Genomic DNA, 20,880 nt, shown 5'->3' on the forward strand with positions numbered 1-20,880 from the left:
ATCCTCGTTACTGTATTTGTTACGTTGTTTGGTTTTGAGAGGGTAGGAATAAAACATTGCTCAATTGTTTCCTCGTGATATCATTCGTTTTGTTCTTTGCCCCATATTCTAATCTGAGTCGATCTTGATTCTCTGAATAATTATTCCTCAATTATGCGTTTACTACTATTTTCTCTGTTTATATTTATAATTGTCTTTAGTCTTTAACTAATTCACACAGATTAATAAAATTAATTAGTTTAAAATCAGTTATCAGTTAATATTCTTAAAATTAATTATCATATATTTTCAAACATATAATAAACTAAATAAATATATATTACATTTCAAAGAAAATACAGTGACCTCTCTTCTCTTCCATTTAATAAAATTACAGAGACTTTTCCTATATTTTTAAAAATTACACTTAAATGCAATTTTTAATGCTGTTAAAAATATTTCATTAAATATTTTAAAATATTAATTTTTTTGTAAGTATGTTAAAAATTTTAAAATTATTAACTTGTCCTTATAATCAAATTGTCCACTCTCTCCCAAATTTAAAACTTTAAATAATTAATTTTGTCAATATTTAAATAAATAATTTAAAATATTTAACCGTGCTTTTGAATTTTTAAAAATTACTAAAATAAATATGGTTACATAATTAAAATTTTGAAAATATAAATGAAAAAGCACAGCATGAACTTTTTGGATATTTTAAATGATTTTTAAACAATATTTATATTTAAATAGGGATATTTTAGTCTAACATATGTGACTTAATGTGTCAACTAACGGTTGTGTAGATGAAAATAACATCTTAAAACTAAAAAAAATATCCATGTTTTGTAGCTATTTATAAGAAGGAAAATTTATATAGGTTTTAAATATAAAAAGAAAATATTTGTAATTAAAGTAAAAAAAAAAGGAGGGATGTTAGAGTACTCTATTCTAAATTTTACCCAATCTTACTTGTCTATTTCAGTCTCTCTCCAACAAAACTATTCAATAATATTTAAATCAAAGCACAATTATAAAATATCATTTTTATCTAAATTATAAAATATTTTTAAATAAAATTACACGTATTACATTGATGAGTTTTCAATACATAGGCTAAACTGGAAAAGACCTTGTGTTTGTAAAGATCATCGTTGAGAATGTCCTTTAGGGTCCAAGAAAATACAGTTGTCACCAAGCTTGCTTGCTGCTCCCCTTTTGCACAGCAAATCATGTTCTCCATTTGGACACCGTCGTCTCTTACTTAACCTACAGGAAATCAAGCAACTGAAAAACAACACAATCGTACAATATCATGACTCAAAACGTGTCTTTGCTTTTTTGCAGTAGGAATTCCAAAACACAAGCACAGATATAAAGAATTGCTTACCTCTGAAGAAACTGATAAACAGTCTGCAGAAAAAAGGATTCTCAAGGCCTCCAATCAATCAAAGATGATAATAAAAAAGCATAATGGACTTGGATGGCTTACATTACCATGTTAAGAGGCGATTGGGGGTTATTTGGTAGTGTATTGCGGAGGCAATCTCTTCAGGTTTTAAAGGTTTAGAATTTAAGGTATCCCAAACTCTTAACTACCTTAAAATTCGTTTTTTTTTCTTTTTTGGGGAAAATATGGGGCAAATGCCTAACCCATATTTCATGTTTGACCAACCTAGGCTTAAACATGCTTATTTGATCTTTGTACAATAAATCCTGTAATTCTCTTGAATGACCCCATAAAAAAGACAATCTTCCTTCTTACTTCAAGCTTAAACTAGCTAAGTAATTGGTATAACAATTACCTTCCCTTTAAGTGTTCACCCTCCATCTTCTCAGAATTTATCCCTCAAATGTTTCTGGTGGGGTGGAGAGTGGGACTCTTTCGAGTCTATTTACTCAGGCAAGAGTATATTGTAGTAAGCATTTCTCATACCTTTTCAATTATCAAATTTTAAGGATTTGACATAAAACACACCTTTAAAATTTGATCCCACAATCTCTTTTACTTAGCGAAGAAGTGGACAATAGTGGTACTCCTGAGCTAATTAGCACTTGAAACTGAACATATGTATTATATATTTTTTGAATCATATGTTCTACGTTTTTATTTTAAAGCAATTGTATTTGTATTTATTATTTATTTATTGTTGTTTCTATTTAACAGAAATGAGATGAGATTCTTATTTTGCAAGCCAAAGTGAGAAGATGCAGACTCGGAGTCAATTGCAGGTCAATATGACAAAAGAAATGTTAAAAAAAGGGGGAAGGAGAAAACACAGGTCGGTTGAAATTGACAACTTAACTTATTAAATTTACAAGTAATTTTATCCAAAAAAGAAGAAATATTTTCACTTACTAAAGACTCCTTTGACAATTGTCCTGTAAAAATTTATAACTAATAAAAACTGATACAATCAGGGTCCCTGCGACTGACAAATGCATCACAGGCCCTACCAAGAGTACTTTTTCATAGGGACAAAGTAGGATGAAGTAATAATAATTTTTTTAAAAAAATAAAAATTATTTTTTTTATTAAACATTCCATAAAATTCGTTATCTATTCAATAATATTTATAGCCGTGCTACTTCTTTGACATTTATTCTCGCTATTTGTTCCGTACTAGACTAAAAATTTAATAATATTAATCGAGTTTATTTTTCGTTAAACACAAAAATTGTTCCCTACTAGCTACTAATTTTAATTATCCCTGAACTGTTAAGGTTTCCATTAGCAAATTAAACAATACTTAACAAATAGGGTTTCTGATTTGCCACCTGTTTTGATGGATGTCAGCAGGGAACCAATTATGAATTTTGGACTCTTGCGTTCGTAACTGAATGTCCTACGATTTGAACAATTGGACTGATCAATCAAGTCACTCCCACGCTGGTCAAGGAAAAAAAATGAAGTCACCCCCACTGGCATTAGTGGCCCATGGCACTGGGAAAGCGGTTAGGGGAGGGGAAGAGACAAAACAGAAAAGGCACTTGGTTTGTATGATACTTAATTTAATAGCTGGTCGATAAAAAAGCATCACTGTGATGTTGTCTCGAGTATTTATCTGTATTTTTCAAGATACGTGAAATTAGATCGATCATTAAATCGATCATAATACTGGATAGTTAGTAGTTTAATTAGAGTTGAATTGAGATTGAACCGGTGACAAACTGATCATGATCAAAATAATATAATTTAAATAAAAAAATATTAATTATAAAAACATTCAACCAAATTTAATCACTCAAAAGTCTAACAACAATAAAATATTATATTTTTAGACTTAGCATGTTCTGCCTCTAATTTTTTATTTTTTGATTTTAATTTCACTTTTTGTTGTTATCTTATTTTTGAATTTAGAGCTTTGAAAAATTAAAAATAAAAAAATAAAAAACAACGTCATTTTAGGGGTAAAAATTTGAAAAAATAATAACCCAGTTAACCCAGTCAACTCGTCGGGTTATCCGGATTATACCGGGTTGAACTCGGGTCGATCGAGTTATACCGATTCACTTCCTCACTGGGTTAAGAGTAAACCCAGATCGAACAAAGGAGCGGGTCACCAATTTCTAAATTGACCCAACTGGTCTGATCTGATTTTAAATACCATAATATTTTCTTCTCAGATATCATGTGTCACGAGGGAGTACAATTATTTAGGTCTATTTATTTGATGCACGAGTGTAAAAAAAGGGTAAAAGTAAAAGAGGGTGTGTCAGGATAAAAGAGAGACGGTTGATAAAAGTTAACTATCATCAAGAAACAACATCAAAATTACATAAAATAATAAAAAAATAAAAAAATAATTAAAAATTAAAAATTTATAAACAATAATAATACAAAAAATATAGAAAATAATCAATAAAATTTTATTGATAATTTTCTGTAATCCTTTAATCAACTGAGATCAAAATTAATATTTGTTAATTACAAATGCTATATTACATTATTTTAAAGTGATAGAAGAGACTAAAAATAAATTTAAAATTTTAAAGGCTCATAAATTTATAATTTAAGGATGAATGTATCATTGAACCCTAAATAAAAGATTACTTGTTTTGTATTATTCGTGGCACCATTTGTTTTGTTCTTTGCCTTGTATTCTTATCCGAGCCGATCTCGATTCTCGGAATGAATTTTATCTTAAACTATGTTTTTACCACTCTCTCTGTTTTATTCATAGTTATCTTTAACTAACTCACTTGATTACTAAAGTTTGTTTAAATCAATTATCAGTTATTATTTTTAAAACTATTTCCATCTTTTCAAACATAACACGAGCTAAATATGTTAAATAAATTCTATCCAATCTTACTTGTTTCTTCTTTTTTTATTGCTCATGGGATTTATATTCAAAATATTATCGAGCACGAACATTTTTCAAAGCAAATATTCGAATCTCATTTCTTTATTCTTTCTCCAACTGGACTACTCAATAATATTTATATTAAAATATATATTTAAATATTTTATATTAATTAAGTAATTATTTCATAAATTTTGTAGAATAACTTATAAATACAGATACATAGATAGATATATGCGTCTCAATTCTAGAAAAATCAACTTACAAAACACAAGCAGGGTGCTATGATGAGGCCAAAGGATGTTCTACCCCACTCGTGTTTACTGCTGAGGCATTGCATTGTATCTGCTTACCATCAAACTTTGCTCCTAATAAAAATTGATAAATATCACCTCAAACTTTTAAATACTAATTCTTGAAAGGATAAACATAATTTTTGATCTTTATATTTTATTTATGTTTTTTTTAATCCTTATATTTTTTTTATATTTTAAATCTTTATACTTTTATTTTATATTTTTTTTGTTCCTCCATGAGCAAATCATAGGAATCTTGAAAAGATTTAAAATAATAAAAAGTAAAAGTGTAGAAATACAAAATATTAAAAAAAGTATAGAGACTAAAAATAAAATGCGAATAAAATATAAGAATTAAAAGTTATGTTTATTCTTTATGAAATAAAAACTTTAAAAAAAATCTTATATTCAAAATCATAGAAAGCAGGAAACAAGGCTTCATAGTTCAGTTCTCATATATGATACTTCCTTCATCTCAAATTATGAAATGTTTTTAAAGAGGTTTGACATTTTAAAATATAAGATATTTAAAAAAAATAAAATTTTATTAATAATGTTATTCTAATATTATTTTATATATATATATTTTTAATATTTTTTTATAAATAGAATATTAAGTGAATGATATTTTCAGAAATTTATATTTTATTTTTTTTTAAAATAAAATTATAAACTTTATTTAATAATTTTTATTGATTTATGTGATTTCATACAGTAGTATCTTATAAGGAAAGCAATAGGTTTGTCTTACTTCTATGCATTGCGCTGCAGCTGAGGATTTTATTATTATTATTATTATTATTATTTTGCCCTGGTTAGTTGGCGGGAACGTAGCTCGAGCTCATTAATTACGCATTGGCCTTTTCAAAGTCCTTTTCATCATCAACGTTATTTCGGCCCGATAAACTTCGTAATGCTTTTCCGTATCTTCAATCAATATTGGCAAGCTAAAATTTTTAGATACTCGCAATCTCCCTCAGTCCCTTGGGCCATTTAAAATTTTTATGCAGCTTATGTTTCAACTTTCAACTAATTAACCAAGGGATACTTGTCTTAGTAGTTAGGGATTAGGATAGCTTAACTTAGGATATCAAGTTCAAGTCTTAGAAAATGCAGCAGCATAGTTAAATATGTAAAATATGTCTAGCTAGTGATATTCGTGAACCTCCTCAAAAATGGCCTCATCTAAACGCGAATCAACTAATTACTTCATTACCAACTCTTCTTATTGATATACGCAAAGGTGAAGAACTTTTTCATTTTTTGCACCATTTTTTAGTGGCTTAGTTTAATCATTTAAAATTTCAACTATATCTATTTATTTCTTCATCTCGTCATTTTTTTTATTTAATAGTATTTTTAACTATTGAATTCTCTAGAGCAGATCGATTATCTTTGGAGCATTCATTCCTAGTAGATGGACTCATTTTGTTACCTAATAACTGATATTCTGCTCCAACCACAATAAATCATAATTAATTAATTTACATTTTACTAATAATGTTAATTAAAATATTAAATTCTTAAAATGTCAACATCTTTTTATTTACACTTTCATTAGGTACTATATATATAAAAATCTTAATAATAATAATTAAAATTTTAATATGTAATTTTTTAAAAAAGAGTAATAAATAATGCAGTAATATAGTTGAAAAAATAAATATAAAAATTATTTAATATTTTTATATTTCAGATAAAAATTTTAATAAATATTTTATTGTGATATGGTGGTATTTAAAAAAAAAAACCTCAAATCAAACTAATGTTTTTTTTTTAATGTACCAAATTGTCCTAGTCAACCTCTCCTTGGAGAAGAAGCCGCTGGAGCCACCAGAAACATGAATTTTTCGAATTTAAATTACAATTAAACAACCTGTGTGCTTATGAGATTGGGATCACCGAGCGATGTAATTCTGGTTGTGTCTATAAAGGAGACTTGGCCGCTCCCACCATTTTCCTCCTTATCTGCTTCACTCTGGAATCTTCCATTCGACCAAAAATGGCGAACGTATTGGAATTGCTTCCGAAAGAATATGGCTATGTGGCTATCGTCCTCGTTATCTACTGCTTTCTCAACTTCTACATGGCAGCTCAAGTGGGCAAAGCTCGCAAGAAGTAACTACCCACTCAATTCAATCTTTTTAATTTCTCAATATTTTACATGGTCATTTGCTTACGAGATGTTTGTCGAAATTCCTGGCAGGTATAAAGTGTTTTATCCCACCCTTTATGCGTCCGAATCCGAAAACAAAGATGCAAAGCTCTTCAACTGCGTTCAGGTCTCACTTTTATCACAATCCAGAATTTTTTTTTTTTGTTGCTCTTGGATTTTTCATGGATTTTTTTTTGTCACTTGTGTAGAGAGGGCACCAAAATTCTCTGGAAATGATGCCTATGTTCTTCATGCTAATGATTCTCGGTGGGCTAAAGCATCCCTGCATTTGTGCTGCGCTTGGAGTTATCTACGTTGTTGCTCGATATTTCTATTTCACTGGCTATTCTACCGGCGACCCACAGAACCGGCTTAAGATTGGGTTTGCTCCCTCTGCTGTTGTCTTCTTAATTTTTTGCTAAAAAAACGCCTTTCTGATCAAATTTATATGTAGTTGTAGTTGTTTGGTTTGTCTAATTAAACTTTTTTGTAAATTAATGAATATCCTTACAGGAAATACGGGATGTTGGCACTTTTCGGTCTGATGATTTGTACAATCTCGCTTGGGTACAGCCTCCTTCAGCAGCCTGCTAGCCCCTGATTGTGTTCCTGGATTTTGTAGTTCGTGTCTTTACCATGTTCTTGTACCCGGCTTCGTTTTGCAATCTTGTATTGTCTGGTAGAAGGGATGGTGAATAAAATTGAGGGTCTGATCTTAGTAGTCAATGTATCTGTATTAAAACTAGTTGGGTTTTCAGTCCAGTGAAACTCCAACCTTGTTTCTGTGATCTTTATAATTGAAAAATTATGTTTGTTTTTGTGCTTCAATTCCTCATCTTTAATTCCTATCTGGTTTTACACTGGATGAAGATTTGTATGTTTGATTGTTTAGTGCTTATTTTTCTTGAACTGGTTACACTATATTTTGGCCCCACTAGAGGCTGTCTATTCTCATTTCACATGGAATTGAAATTAAGATTCACTGTCTTCAACTTATGTTGTGACAAACTTGCGTTTGTTCTCAGCTAAGTTAATACAGTCATGGTGATGATACCAATGATGCCAGAATGGTCATGACTTCAGTTATGAAAGCTTGTGTGCTGTACGAATCGAACTTAAAATTAAAAATCAGAAGGGCTATGGTTTTTCAAGTCGAATCTGTGCCAATGTAAAAGATGCTTATTTACCTCGTTTAGGGTTGGATAACGTTCAAATATATTCAGACAGTCACAATTTTTTAGCCTTGAAGGCAAACTTGTGATCTTCAGAGCTAGAAGGAAGTGGTCATCTTATTTATGGCAAGTGACAGAGGCAAGGTATTTTCTTTATTATATTTTTGGACCAGAAGCAAGGTATTTAAAAGTAGCTTATATCGTTACTAAAGTGGGAATATCTGTTCATTACAATACGGGCACGAGACTTGTTATACTGAACTTCAGCAGCACGAGGCATTGAGAGTCTCAGGTACAGGTTACTACTGCACAAGTGCTGTGTCAAGCATGGAATGCAGCGATGTCAATGGCTTTGGTGGTGGCGGCAGCAGGGTTTGGTGCCGGAGCATCAAACTTGCTGAAGAGCTTGTAGGAGGAGATGAGTGAAAGCAGCGCATAGCAAACCACAGCTAGGAAGGTGATGGCGACCGATGCCGTGGCCTTGTGACAAAACCTGCCAAAATACCCACAAGCTGAGCTCCAGAGTGTGGAGTCGTTCCCCTTCTCCGCCAGGTACAGAGCTTCCGTTGACACCGAGCCAGCACCCAGAATTATGTAAGTTAGCAACTGCACCAACACAAATAAACTCACTTTTTAAACACCCTTCTTGCTGACTTTGTGTCCGTAGTTCCTTCACATGTGGTGGTGATTCAGGAGGTATAAAGTGAAAAGATGTTAATATCAAAGTAAAAGGAGGGAAAGGAAGAGATGAAATGACCTGGTCAAGCAAAAAGAAAGTCCAAGCTCGAGACATGGTGGAAGGGCGAGGCATAGCAACAATGGCTGCTGAAATGAGTGAGTAACCTGCACAGATACCATTGGCATGCACCAGATACCTACGGGATGCAAATTAAGAAGCTTGTTTCATCATCACAGTATATTTCTCATCTAGATCTTAAGTCAGAAAAAAAAATCCTAAATTATGAGTCTCTGTTTGTATTTCCATGTTGGGAGTCCTGAATTTTAGCTTTTGTCCCAAAGATCAAGAAAATTAAAATCCCATATTAAAACAGTTGCAATTTGTGAATCTGCATAATTCCTGTGGTAGTATTCTGTAGGTATCTAGATTGGTGATGTGTTATGCTTGTGATATTTTGAATGATTATGATGCTGTGATGAAGAGTATGTATGAAAGAAGATGAAAGAGAGAGGAGAGGAAGAAACCTGAAGGCGCCAAGGTCAGTGTAATCCAGAGAGCCATAGTCGTTGGCTTGGGAGTCGTTGAGCATGAGGACAAGGGCTGCAACGGAGAGGCCGATGGGAAGGAGACGAAGGAAGGTCTCAGAAGTACGAAGGGCAGAGGAGTTTTCATCTTCGTCGTCAGCCCTCACAGGCCTTGCTGCTGCAACGACGCTACTTTTCTCCATGGCTGAGGTCTCACGAGAAGAAGAAGAGATAAATGGTGGGGCAGGACAAGGAGGTGAATAAAAGTAAGGTTGAGTTATATAAGGAAAAGGGGTTCGGGAGGCAGTTGAGGGAGGTGGGCGGAGCATTGAATGCCATTAAGGCGAAGGCGAAGAAGCCACGCATTCCCAAGGCACATAGATAGACCATAGACGACCTCTCCTTCCATGCTCCATGCTCCATATCGCCCGTTGCTGCTCTCTCTTTTACCCGATATATGATCGTCTGCTATCAGATAAAAGTATAAAACTATTTGCTTTTTATATTATCGGTTTTATTTTTTTAAAAAAACATAAATATGTTATCTATTTTTTAATTATCAGTTTCATTCAGAACAACTGATCAATCTTTACAGTTAATTGGTTGATTTGAAATAACTCAACTTTTTTAATTTTTCGATTTTCTTACCTTCAATTATAATTTTTGGATTCGAACAACTCACTTTTATGTTTTATAATGATATCATTATATTTAAAATAACTTCATATTGTTTTAAAATGGATGGATTTGATGGAAAAAAAAAACATAGGTGGATGAATTTAGTTATAAAACCTTTTTTTTCTGATTAACATTAAAAAATTGAGATAAGTTAAGTCAACGTATGGTTGACAATTCAAATTTGATTCGTAAATGTAAATTTATGATAGAAAACCAAATTCAATGAAGTGGTTATTTTGTTGCCAACACCACCCTTTATACAATATAATATAATATAATATATATATATATATATTACAATAAAATTATAGTATATTGAAATATAATTTTGTTAAAACTAAATAAATATAGTTTCTTTTATTATTATCCCTGTTAAAAAAATGTAAATATTTTTTAAAAAGTTGGATGTTCAAAAATATAAAATATTTTAAATATTTAATATATAATTAATGTGTTTTTTAAAAGTTTCATAATAAATAAGTTATTTTATATTTATTTTAAAATAAAATAATATATTAAATAAAAATAAATATAAAAAATATGGTATTAATTTAAAAATAAATAATTATTTTATTAAAAAAAAATGAGATGCACGCCCTATGCAAGGAATCACGCTGAGAAAAAGAAGATGGAGCACGAAGTTCAAACTTCAAAGTCACGACCATTATTAAGGGTGACGAGCGACACGCTCACCTTAGGCTTCTTGCACAAGATACTGGTTAATATTTCCCGATTTTCAAAAAAAATAAGATGAAATATTATTTTTTTTACAAAAATTTACATATTTTTATTCTATTTTCATTAAATAGTTTATATAGGTGTCTTTATAATAATAATAATAATAATTAAAATTTTAATATATTATTTTTAAAAATACTAATAAATGAAGGAGAGTATAATTAAAAAATAAATTTAAAAAGGACAAGACTTAAATACTTAACCTTATATATTTAATAAATTTTTATTCAATAAAATTAAAATAAATGAATTATAACATGTTAATAATATCAATAATAAAAATTTGTTAAACAATAAATAACTTATAAAAAATACACGTGTTTTGATTTAATTAAAAATCATCACGTCAAGCATATAAAACTAAATATTTCAGTTTTCTATTTTAAAAAAATATTTAATATCATATATTTTGAATCATATAAGGGTTTCAAAAGGTATTTCATGATATGATACGGAGGGAGTAATCAACAGTTCACAGTAAAGAGGCAAAAGAGAGAACGAACAAGGTTGAAGCAATATTTCTTTGCACTCGAATAACGCGTATTTTAAGATTTTGATACCAAAGCCTTCACGAAAAGCAAGTGAGCAAGCAGGCAAGTACGTGCAATTATTAACTTTTCTATAGATGAAATTAAAGGTCAGCATTCAGCAAATGTTTAGGTTAAAAAATTTACAACTAACTTTAAAATCAATTGAAATTAGTAAATTAAGATTAGGAAAAAACTCTATAACTTTAACATAATTTATGTTCAAAATTTTTTTAAAATTAGTTGAATAAATTAAAATTTATTTGAATGATTTAATTTAAAAGTCAATTTAGATGTGTAATAACAAAAAAGGACATAAATTTTATGATTTTTTTTGTGATTAATTTGACATTTACAAATATTAAAATTTAAATTACAAATGTATTTTTTAAAAAACATATAATTAAAAAATCTAAAATAAATTGATATAGCCCTAATATTAATTATTTAATTATTTTTATATATTTTTCTTTTCATATGATTAGCAATTAAAAACGGATGCACTGAAACTGAACATTCAAGGAGAAATTATTTTAATTTTAAAATAAAATTAAAATTTCATACTGGGAAGACAGAGTTTCTATGATATTGCCATGTTGGGAAAACATCGATCAAATGGGCACTTGATCTCAAAGAGTGTGGTGTTTCAGGAGAGATAATGCAGGAGAGAGAAGCTGACACCAAAACCCATTTTTCTAGGAACGGGGTTTAATAAGCTCCTTTTCCCAGCTTCGATAGCAACACTCGTTTTCTCCAGCTGCTTGTTTATTATGATTATTTTTTCCCCTCCTGAACACGGGGAAGGGGCTTTTTATCTCTTAACTGAGGTTGCCAACCTCAGTTTGAATTAATCTCAGTTAAGAGATAATCTAAACATACACTCAATCTCACATTCTAATAAAGTTAACAAGAGGGTAGTATTGAGAATGTCTGTTTTTAATGAAATTGAGTTTTCATTGGGTCACAATACCTGTTGACTTTTTATGAATTTTTCTTTATAAAAAATCGAGACCTCGAAAAATGCTTAATGACTCTGTTGCAATGATGGGATGGTATCCGAGATAATTGTTGAAGCCTTTCATCAATTTTCATGTATGTCACGAACAAGACACCCACAAGCCGTAGTTCTAGTTTGGCAAACGGGGACCATCAATATGCAATCTTGACAATTCAAGTTGTGGTGGGTACCATTGAAAGTGCACAAACGTATATCCCGTAGGCGGCTTATTCATCCTAACTTTCAACTTAACATCAGTTATGCTTGGATGAGCACCCTTGAAAATAGTATCTTCCATGGGATTTGGACGAAGTCATGATACGTGGACCGCAAGGGATCAACTTTATGGCCCCCGCTCCACCTGACACCCTCATAAATGTGTTTCGATAAGTAAGCCCATCACTCGCGGACCCTTTGCCATCTGGAGTTTTCTTGTCTCTGTTACCCTTTTTTTTCATTTCCTCTCTACTATTTTAAAATAAAATCTAAACCGTTTAAATAATCCATTTAAATTTTTTATTTTTATTTATATTTTATATTTATTAAAATTAAAATTTTTAATAAATATATTTTATTACCAATCAAAACAATCAGATTTAATTTGAAGGATTTAAAAATTATAAGTATAAAATACAAATCAAAATAAAAAATAAAAACTTTAAATCTAGACCATCTAAATTTAATTTGTATCAAATATAAACAGTTTAAATTTTATTTTAAGGTAATGGAGGAGAAATGAAAGTGAAGGATAATGAAAACAAGCCAAGTCCTCGCCCTTTGGTGTCATCCACTTAGACTAGAAAATGAATTGCACTATACTATTCCCTCTGTTTATATATATATATATATATATAAAATTATATTATATAATTTAAAAAAGTTAGTTAATCATAATAATTATATTTAAAAATAAAAAAAGTAAACTAAAATGCCCTATGTTAATCAATATAAGTATATATTAATTATTTCTTGTTAATGTAAATTATGAGGGGTGATTTAAAAAAATGTATAACAAATGTTTATTGAAACAGGCGATTTTACTTATATAAAAATAAAAAAAATGATAGTTTCTCTTACAAATAAAAAATGAGGGCATATGTCAATACAAACAATATAATTTGTTGTAGATTTTATAGTTTATTTTAAATTTAAATTAAATATCAGTGATTGTATATGATATTCTAAACTTCACTTGACTTTAATTGAACATAGGCTGCGTTTAATTATAAACTGTCAATTTGTCTTATTCTTGGCATTAATGTTTTGGTTTTATTTTCGACATAACAATGTCATGTTTGTGTTGGTCAACACTCAATACAGATGCATTACTTCCCAACACTGAACGCGCAAGTAATCATAGGTGGCTAAATGGGTGTTTGGATTTTTTTTTTTAAATCATAATTTTAGATTCAAATTTAATTTTAACATGTGACAATGCAAGTTTGGCCCCGACATATTCAACAAACAAAGAATAACATGGATTATTAAATTTAATATTGCGTGATTCATAATTTTTAAAACTCCATACAGAATGCATGGGGCCGCATCAACTGATTTTCACATGCCCTCTACAAGTTTTGATATGTTTGAAGCGTATCCTCTTGTGTGACATGGATTCAAGTATAGCCTGTCCAGTTGCGACGATGATTAGTCAGCTTTACTGATGACGTGGCTTACTGCAGTGTTAAGTGGATGCCACGCACGCTTGGAACAGTTGATTGGGCTGAACTCAGAAGTGTAACTCATGGAGAAGAAGCCCACATAGTAACCACCTAGCTTCGAGTGCATTCTGCGATTTCGTTTTATTATATTCCCCCAATCCTAAATTTAAAAATATTTTTAAATAAAATCACACATATCAATAAATTTTATTAAATACATTTAATAATTTTATTTTTTTAAAATAAAAGTATAAACTTTTAAAAATATCTATCATTTCATATATTAAAAAGAGAAAAGATAAAAGTTAACCATAGAGAGAGAAAAAATGATATTGAAATCAGTATATTTAATGAGACATTAATCTATTTAAAATATTTTATATTTTAAAATAAAAAAATTCTTTAAAAATATTCTATAATTTGAGATGGAGGGAGTAAGATATGTATATAGTTGTATAAAAACATTTATGGTTTTCCGTTCTTGTCGTATTAATTTTCCCCCTTGGTTGTTTGTGTCTTGATAGCTACAATCAATGTGTGCAGCATACTTTTTAAAAAATAAATTAATTAATTAATTTTTTAAACTCTCAATTTTTAATTTATTTATAATTCAATCTCTCAATTATGACTTACTGTGACTCAATCTTTTAATTATAATTCAGGTCCTTAACTTTTGAATCACTTATAATTTAATCCATCAACTTTTGTTTTTTTTTTATGTTAACTTAGATCTCAAATTAAATAGCAAGAGGAGAGGATTTTAGAATAATATATAACCATTTTCTTTATCCTTCTTATTTGATAAAAAAATTTAAAAAAATAAAAAACAAGTATCGCATTATAAGTGAATCAAAAGTAGAGGGATTAAGTTACATCGAGTTATTGTTGGGAGACTAAATTGTAGAAAGTTATAGTTGAGGAACTGAGTTATAAGTGAGTTAAAAGTTGAAGGACTAAAAAATTAATTTTTTTAATTAAATAAATTTTGTTTGAAGGGTTGAATATTAAAAAATATAACGTAATTTTAGTCTTTCAAGATATAATCCTTACTTTTTTTTCCAAAAGTGCCCATATTAAATAAATTACTTTATATTTATTTTAAAGTGAAACACCCTATTAAATAAGGATAAATATAAAAAGATATGATTAGCTCGAAGATAAATAACTACTTCATTGAATGTGAGATTAAATTAAAAATGCCTTATATTTTTAAATGAGGAATATATTTTTTGTTGGGGATTTAAATGGCTCTTGCCATTTTGTTTTCTCTGGTATAACTTGTTTGCTATTAGAGCTAAAAAAAAGGGCGAGCTTGGCCCTTAAGTTTGATTTTTCATCCCTTTTTGAAATTTAATCCTCACTTGAAAAGCTCAGAGTCAGGCTCACAAGTCCTATTTTAAAAAAATAAAATAAAGTTAAGCACTATAGATTAATTAAAATATTCTAAAATTCTTAAAAACAAAAATTCTCATAATTTTTTAAAAATTAAAAATACGCATTTAGAAGTTTAGTAAGAAAATTTAAATATTAGTTTAAAAAATAGTTTATTTTTTTTATAAATATACAAACATAATAATTATAAAAAAAATATTAAAAAATTTATACTGTACACTGATATTTATTAAATTATATTAAATTAATTTTAAAATAAATTAAAATTAATAATAATATAATGCATATATGATCAGATTTCAGGTGAACAGGTCTTTTTTGACTTCAAACGCATGTTCTATCAAAAAAAAATTAATAATAATATAATAGAGTTTAAAGGTCGCTTAAACCTGAGCTCTTTTTTACAGAATTTATTAAAGTCGAGCTTTCAAACTCAATTATTTTAAAAAAATTTAATTTTAAAATTTATTTAAACATTACTTTTAGATCTCACCTTCATTCTCAACCTTATTCGCTATGCCATTTTCAGTCAAAGTTATATTTTTTGTTCGCGCTTATAAGTTTCATGACTCGTTACAAACTTGATATGTGATAGACTCTGGGTCGTGCGTTCGTGTGTAATGTGAAGTCTAACCAAGCAAGTGGCGCCATTCGCAGTCTGTGAACAGTACATACATATACGTTGAAATATCGATATGGGATGGTTTTTAAATTTGTTCATAGAATTAATAAGCTGTACTATAAAGTTAAATTTGACAGTGAGAATAGGACACGCTGCCGCGTGGCGAGCAGCTGAATGTGCTCGTTGACTTTGGCGTTAAATGAAGATGAATAAATAATAAAAACAGAGGTAGAGAGTTGAGAAATTATGGAGATGAGTAATGGTAATAACTTTGATTATGGGAGAGAAGAGAAATTGAAAGAGGAAGAAGAAGAAGGAGAGAGAGAGAGAGAAAAGGCATGCGCGGACCAGACCCCAACAACTTTTCGTTGACGCTGACCCTCCCCCCGTCCCTTTCCCTTTCCCTCTCCCCATTTACCCCGACACCCTTCGACGGCCCAACCGTTCAACCATTCTTTCAAATATTCATTAATTAATTAAAATTAAAGGTAACAGCACAAAATGTATATATTTTTATAAAAAAACTTAGATTTTATTAGTATAAGAATTATTATTAAAAATTACTTAGATTTCCAGCCGTGATAAATACTGCTCACTCGCTATTTGAGGTAAATTTTAATTTTAACTAACTTATATAATTTAAGAAAGTTAGTTAATACTGATAATTATATCTCAAATTCAAAAATTTAAACTAAAATACTCTTTTAATTAATATTTACTTTAATGTACTAATACTGTTAATTTATTAAAAGTAATTTTAAAAATATAATAAACATTTGTTGAAATTTATAATTTTACTTAAAAAAACAATCAAACATGTGACAGTAGTTTTCATCTAATAAATATTTCTCTCCACTATTTTTTTTTATTTCACCGTTGATCCGTTTCAAATTTAAAATATTTAAATAAAATATGTATTTTTAAAAAATATCAAATCAATCACCAAGTTTAATTTAATAGCAGAAAAGCCAATTCCAAGTAGTATTTAGTTCCCCTCCCCTTCCGCTCCTTGTCTTTTTGCGAGGGTCCTGTCTCATCGTGTGCTCCCTCCCTCCTCTGTACTCTTTCTAAAAGCATTGACACGTTAGTTTTATTTATAAATTGTTATTAATTTTTTATTATTAATAAATGTTAGTATATAATAAAAATAAAAATAGATTTTATAAAAAAAATATAATTTTTATATAATAAAGATAAAAATAAAACTGAAAAAACGGTATGTAAAACTTGTGTGGATTTTGCTTAGAGTATCGGGTATGTTGAATTTATCTTAACGGGAAGATCATCAGAAATTCATACTAGTGCGAATTGATCAGGACAAAGTGACAAAGAACGACAAGGCTGGGGTGACATGGGGAAATAAACCCTATGCACAAGGTGCGTACGGATATTGCGTGTGGTGGAAGTGGAAGACAAGGATGAACAAGGCTCAAAAGAATAAGGCTCGGTATGCTGGAATTTAGAGCATGTAATTCAAAATGAATATAAAAATGAGAAAAGTATTTGTTTGATATGCATGAATATGGCTTCCACAATCCCACCAAGGAAATAAGTCGTGTTCCATGGAATTGTAACATCGATTAATTTTTAGAACAGACTTGTCTCATTTTCGACATCTCCACCCACCACCATTTTCGCTTGAGAAGATTTGCATTAGTGATGAGGCCAGAGACGGGTAATTTCCCTCACCATTGTTGAACTGCTCCGCTTCTCACTTTTCGATCTCCATGGAATCAGATTTTGTTGGCTTTTGTTATTGTACTTGCAACCTTTGGCGATAGTTGAGGATGCTATGGGTTTTGTTCTTTGTGGAGGCAGGATTCTTTTCAGGTTCTTCCTTTTGGAGCCATCTGGTCGGCGATTGAAATCCCATCGCCTCTGAGGAAGACGTTAGCAATGGCGGCCAAAGATGGTGATGACATAGCCATGAAAGGTGGACAAGGTGGGTGCCTTTGCTTTGCATATCGAAGTCTTCCATGGCTCCACCATTTCGATTTTGTTTTTGGTCCGGTGATTTCGGTTTCAATTTCTGGTCCAGTGAAATTGAACGCTGTTTCTAGCCTGGTGCAATCAAATGGCGATGGATAAGGGAATTTGGTGAAATCCAATCGAATGTCGTTTCTAGTTTGGTGGTGGACAATGGTTCTTCTTTGGCGGTCTAAATGGCAAGACGATAGCAATGGACGAAGAGCTCTAGGTCAAACAAAATTTACTTGGGAATAAGGGCGTTTTAGTCTTTTCATATTTTAAATATTAATATTAAAGAAAAATAATTGAACATATTAAATATATTTTTAAATCACATGTCTGTTCCTATTTTTACATTCATATCAATTTTTATTTTTATTTTGATTAAAATCATTTCCAACATAACCAACAGGACCCAAGGAAGTGTAAGTGCATCAGACTTGAGAAACGATGGGTGTTTGTTTCTTGTTCCCTCCCCTTCGATTTGATCTCTCAGTGGGCGCCGTTCCTATCCCCCTCCCTTGTCCTTTCCCCCCCTCCTCCACGCGCCCTTTCTCCACCCCAATCACCACATCACCACCTTTTAGGCTTTTACTTTCATTTTCATTTTAAATTCATCAATAAATAAAATTATAATTCATATAATTTTGATTTAGTTTAAATTCCAACTATTCTTTCGGTCACTATTATTCAATTCTGATATTGCAGTTCTAACAACTTAAAATATTTGTATTTAATTAAATTTTTTAAAAAAATTTAGTCAACATAAATTATATTTTAAAAATTAAAATTATAAGGTGTGACTTGCATCAAGTCAAAATCCAGTGACTAAATTTTATAAAGAAAGTAATTATTTTTTATTTCATTTCAATTAATATTTCAATTAAAATAGTTATTTTTAAATAAAATATGAGAGAAGTCCTAAAATTAAATATTAAATAATAATTATAAGTGATATAACTGTTATACTCATACTTCCGAGATTAATTCACTCATTCTCCAAGCAAAAATAATACTCTTTTTGTTAAAAAATATACAATATTATTAATTAAATCTCAATCAATAAAATAATTATTTATTTTTAAATTAATCATATCTTATTATATTTTATCCCTATTAAATACTTTATAATAATTATAAAATTACTATCAATAGGAATACTTTAAAAAAAAATAATAATTATATCTTAAAAGATTAAAAATATTTTATATTTTTTAATATTTAATTTTTTAAAAAATATTTTATATTTTTAAATGAAAGAAGTAATTTTTTTTCATGAGTAAAATAGATGGCGAGCAGGTGACGCGCTGAGGCCATGAACTGGGATTTGAAGGCATCAACTTGACAACAGCCTCAAGTTGAGCAGGTTTTGGAGGACGACGATGGGAGACAAGCAATATCAAATTCTGGATAGGCGCGAATCTTACTGTTTCTCTTTAATGGGAAATATCAACCCCTCAATAACTAAAAAGCATGCACCCTTAATCTTATCCGCCACCTTTCAAACCTTTTTATTTTAAACCATCCGTCTCTTCTTTCCCTCCTTAACCTTTTCTTAATTCCATATAAAGCCTCGCTTTTGTGCCCCACCTCTTGGATGTGTCTGTTCCGTGTTCATGCCCATTTCGAGAATTCGGGTACCAGGTAAAAAGCTGAGCGCCTCTTATTTAAGGTTCCTCGCATCATCATTAATAGCCCCCCATTGGGTCTCCGAGAGTTCAAAGCTATGGAGCAGATGATGATGAACAACACCGCCATGGCCGGACCTGAAAGGAAGGCTCTTCCTGATTCTCCTTCCTCCTCCTCCCTTTCATCCATTGGAAACTCGAGCGTCTCGTCTCTGGAATCTGAATGCGATCCTTTCGAAGAAGTCAATTCTTCCTCTTCCTCTTCTTCTTCCTCTACTTCTTCCTCCACGGATCATCCTCTGGCAGCTGACCCCGCGCTTGACGTGTCTTCTCTGATTCAGCAACTTCCCATCAAGTAATCTTCTACTTCTTTCGATCTGGTTAATCTTCATGTTTCTGGCCGTCTGTCTCTCTGGTTCTGAGAGAAATCTCTGATGAAAAGATTGTGCCTTTTCTGACAGGAGAGGGCTTTCGAAGCATTACCAGGGGAAGTCGCAGTCTTTTACTTCACTGGCTAATGTGAGGTGCTTGGAAGATCTGGCTAAGCCAGAGAACCCGTACAACAAGAAGTTGAAGATGAAAGCTTGCAGAAAAAGCTATGGAGGAGGAATAATTGGCGACACAAGAATTTCAAAGAGCTCGAGGGTTTCTTGTTCGTCAATCAGTGTGAAAAAGGGCAAGCTCTAACCTGGGAATTACCAGCAGGCCTCCAATGCCTCCTCATAGATCCACTAGCACCACCGCCGCCGCCACCATTACTAGCCAAACTCCACTGATCGCTTAAGAAACCAAGGACTTGACAAATCTGTGGTTCTCTTTCGCTGTGTTTAGACCTAGCTAGTTTCAATGCATTAGGAATTAGGATAGGCGAGTTGGTCAGAGTCAGTGATTTCTGGGGAATGCACCCATTTGTACTCCTTGATAATGGCTCAGAGGAATTTAGAAATTTAAAAATATTGATATTTATAATTTAAAAGATTTTTCAGACTACTGCAATGCTCGGATATATTTTGAAAATGTGTGGTTTATCCTACTTTCTCGGAAAAGCATTGCTAGAAAATTCAACTTGATTCCGGTACACCAGAAAGAAGTGCTCCTTGAAATCTCCTACCTGCAGTGTTAGGAGTGAGACAGTGCATCGTGTTCTTGGAATAAATAAGTTGGTCATTATCGGTAGTTGTTTTTGGTGGAAGCCATGAATCAAACAGTGTCAGAATAGTTTAAATTTCCTTCCAGCGACTGAAAGGTTGGGTCAAGTTGATTGTTCCCGCGGCGGAGTTCGATACTCTTTATTCAAGAAAAAGATTGATAGCAACTTGGGCGGCAATTTGGATATGGATCATAGAAAAAGACTGGGATTGCATTAAAATATCTTCTACTTGTTTTTTAATTTTTTAGAGCATGCTTAACAGACTTTGACACAAGTTCCTAAAGGAAAAAATGCATCCGATTCTAAGCATGTTGATGATTACAGAACTTAGTATATTGTATGAATGTAATACCCTAACAGTAGTATGCCTCTTGGTTTTGGTGGGATGGGGACTATTATTATAT

At 30.7% G+C, this 20,880-nt stretch overlaps 2 protein-coding genes and 1 pseudogene across 2 annotated transcripts; 2 read left to right on the forward strand and 1 right to left on the reverse strand.

Moving 5' to 3' along the window:
* The first annotated feature begins 6,442 nt into the window (after nucleotides 1-6,442).
* LOC129317585 (uncharacterized) lies at nucleotides 6,443-7,568 on the forward strand. Its single transcript, XM_054961904.1, has 4 exons — nucleotides 6,443-6,703; nucleotides 6,792-6,867; nucleotides 6,950-7,122; nucleotides 7,254-7,568. The coding sequence occupies exons 1-4, from the start codon at nucleotides 6,588-6,590 to the stop codon at nucleotides 7,339-7,341; spliced, it is 453 nt and encodes a 150-aa protein (XP_054817879.1). The 5' UTR covers nucleotides 6,443-6,587; the 3' UTR covers nucleotides 7,342-7,568.
* A 443-nt stretch (nucleotides 7,569-8,011) lies between these two features.
* On the reverse strand, nucleotides 8,012-9,492 carry LOC129317584 (CASP-like protein 2A2). The gene is made up of 3 exons (XM_054961903.1): nucleotides 9,116-9,492; nucleotides 8,670-8,787; nucleotides 8,012-8,518 (listed from the first exon to the last, which is right to left on the reverse strand). The coding sequence occupies exons 1-3, from the start codon at nucleotides 9,442-9,444 to the stop codon at nucleotides 8,234-8,236; spliced, it is 732 nt and encodes a 243-aa protein (XP_054817878.1). The 5' UTR covers nucleotides 9,445-9,492; the 3' UTR covers nucleotides 8,012-8,233.
* Nucleotides 9,493-19,282: 9,790 nt separating this feature from the next.
* Nucleotides 19,283-20,316, forward strand: LOC129318916 (protein OXIDATIVE STRESS 3-like; annotated as a pseudogene).
* Nucleotides 20,317-20,880: the final 564 nt, after the last annotated feature.

This window comes from Prosopis cineraria, unplaced genomic scaffold (genome assembly GCF_029017545.1).
Source record: "Prosopis cineraria cultivar Desert tree isolate PC_DT_omini unplaced genomic scaffold, ASM2901754v1 PC8, whole genome shotgun sequence".
Taxonomy (NCBI): domain Eukaryota; kingdom Viridiplantae; phylum Streptophyta; class Magnoliopsida; order Fabales; family Fabaceae; genus Prosopis; species Prosopis cineraria.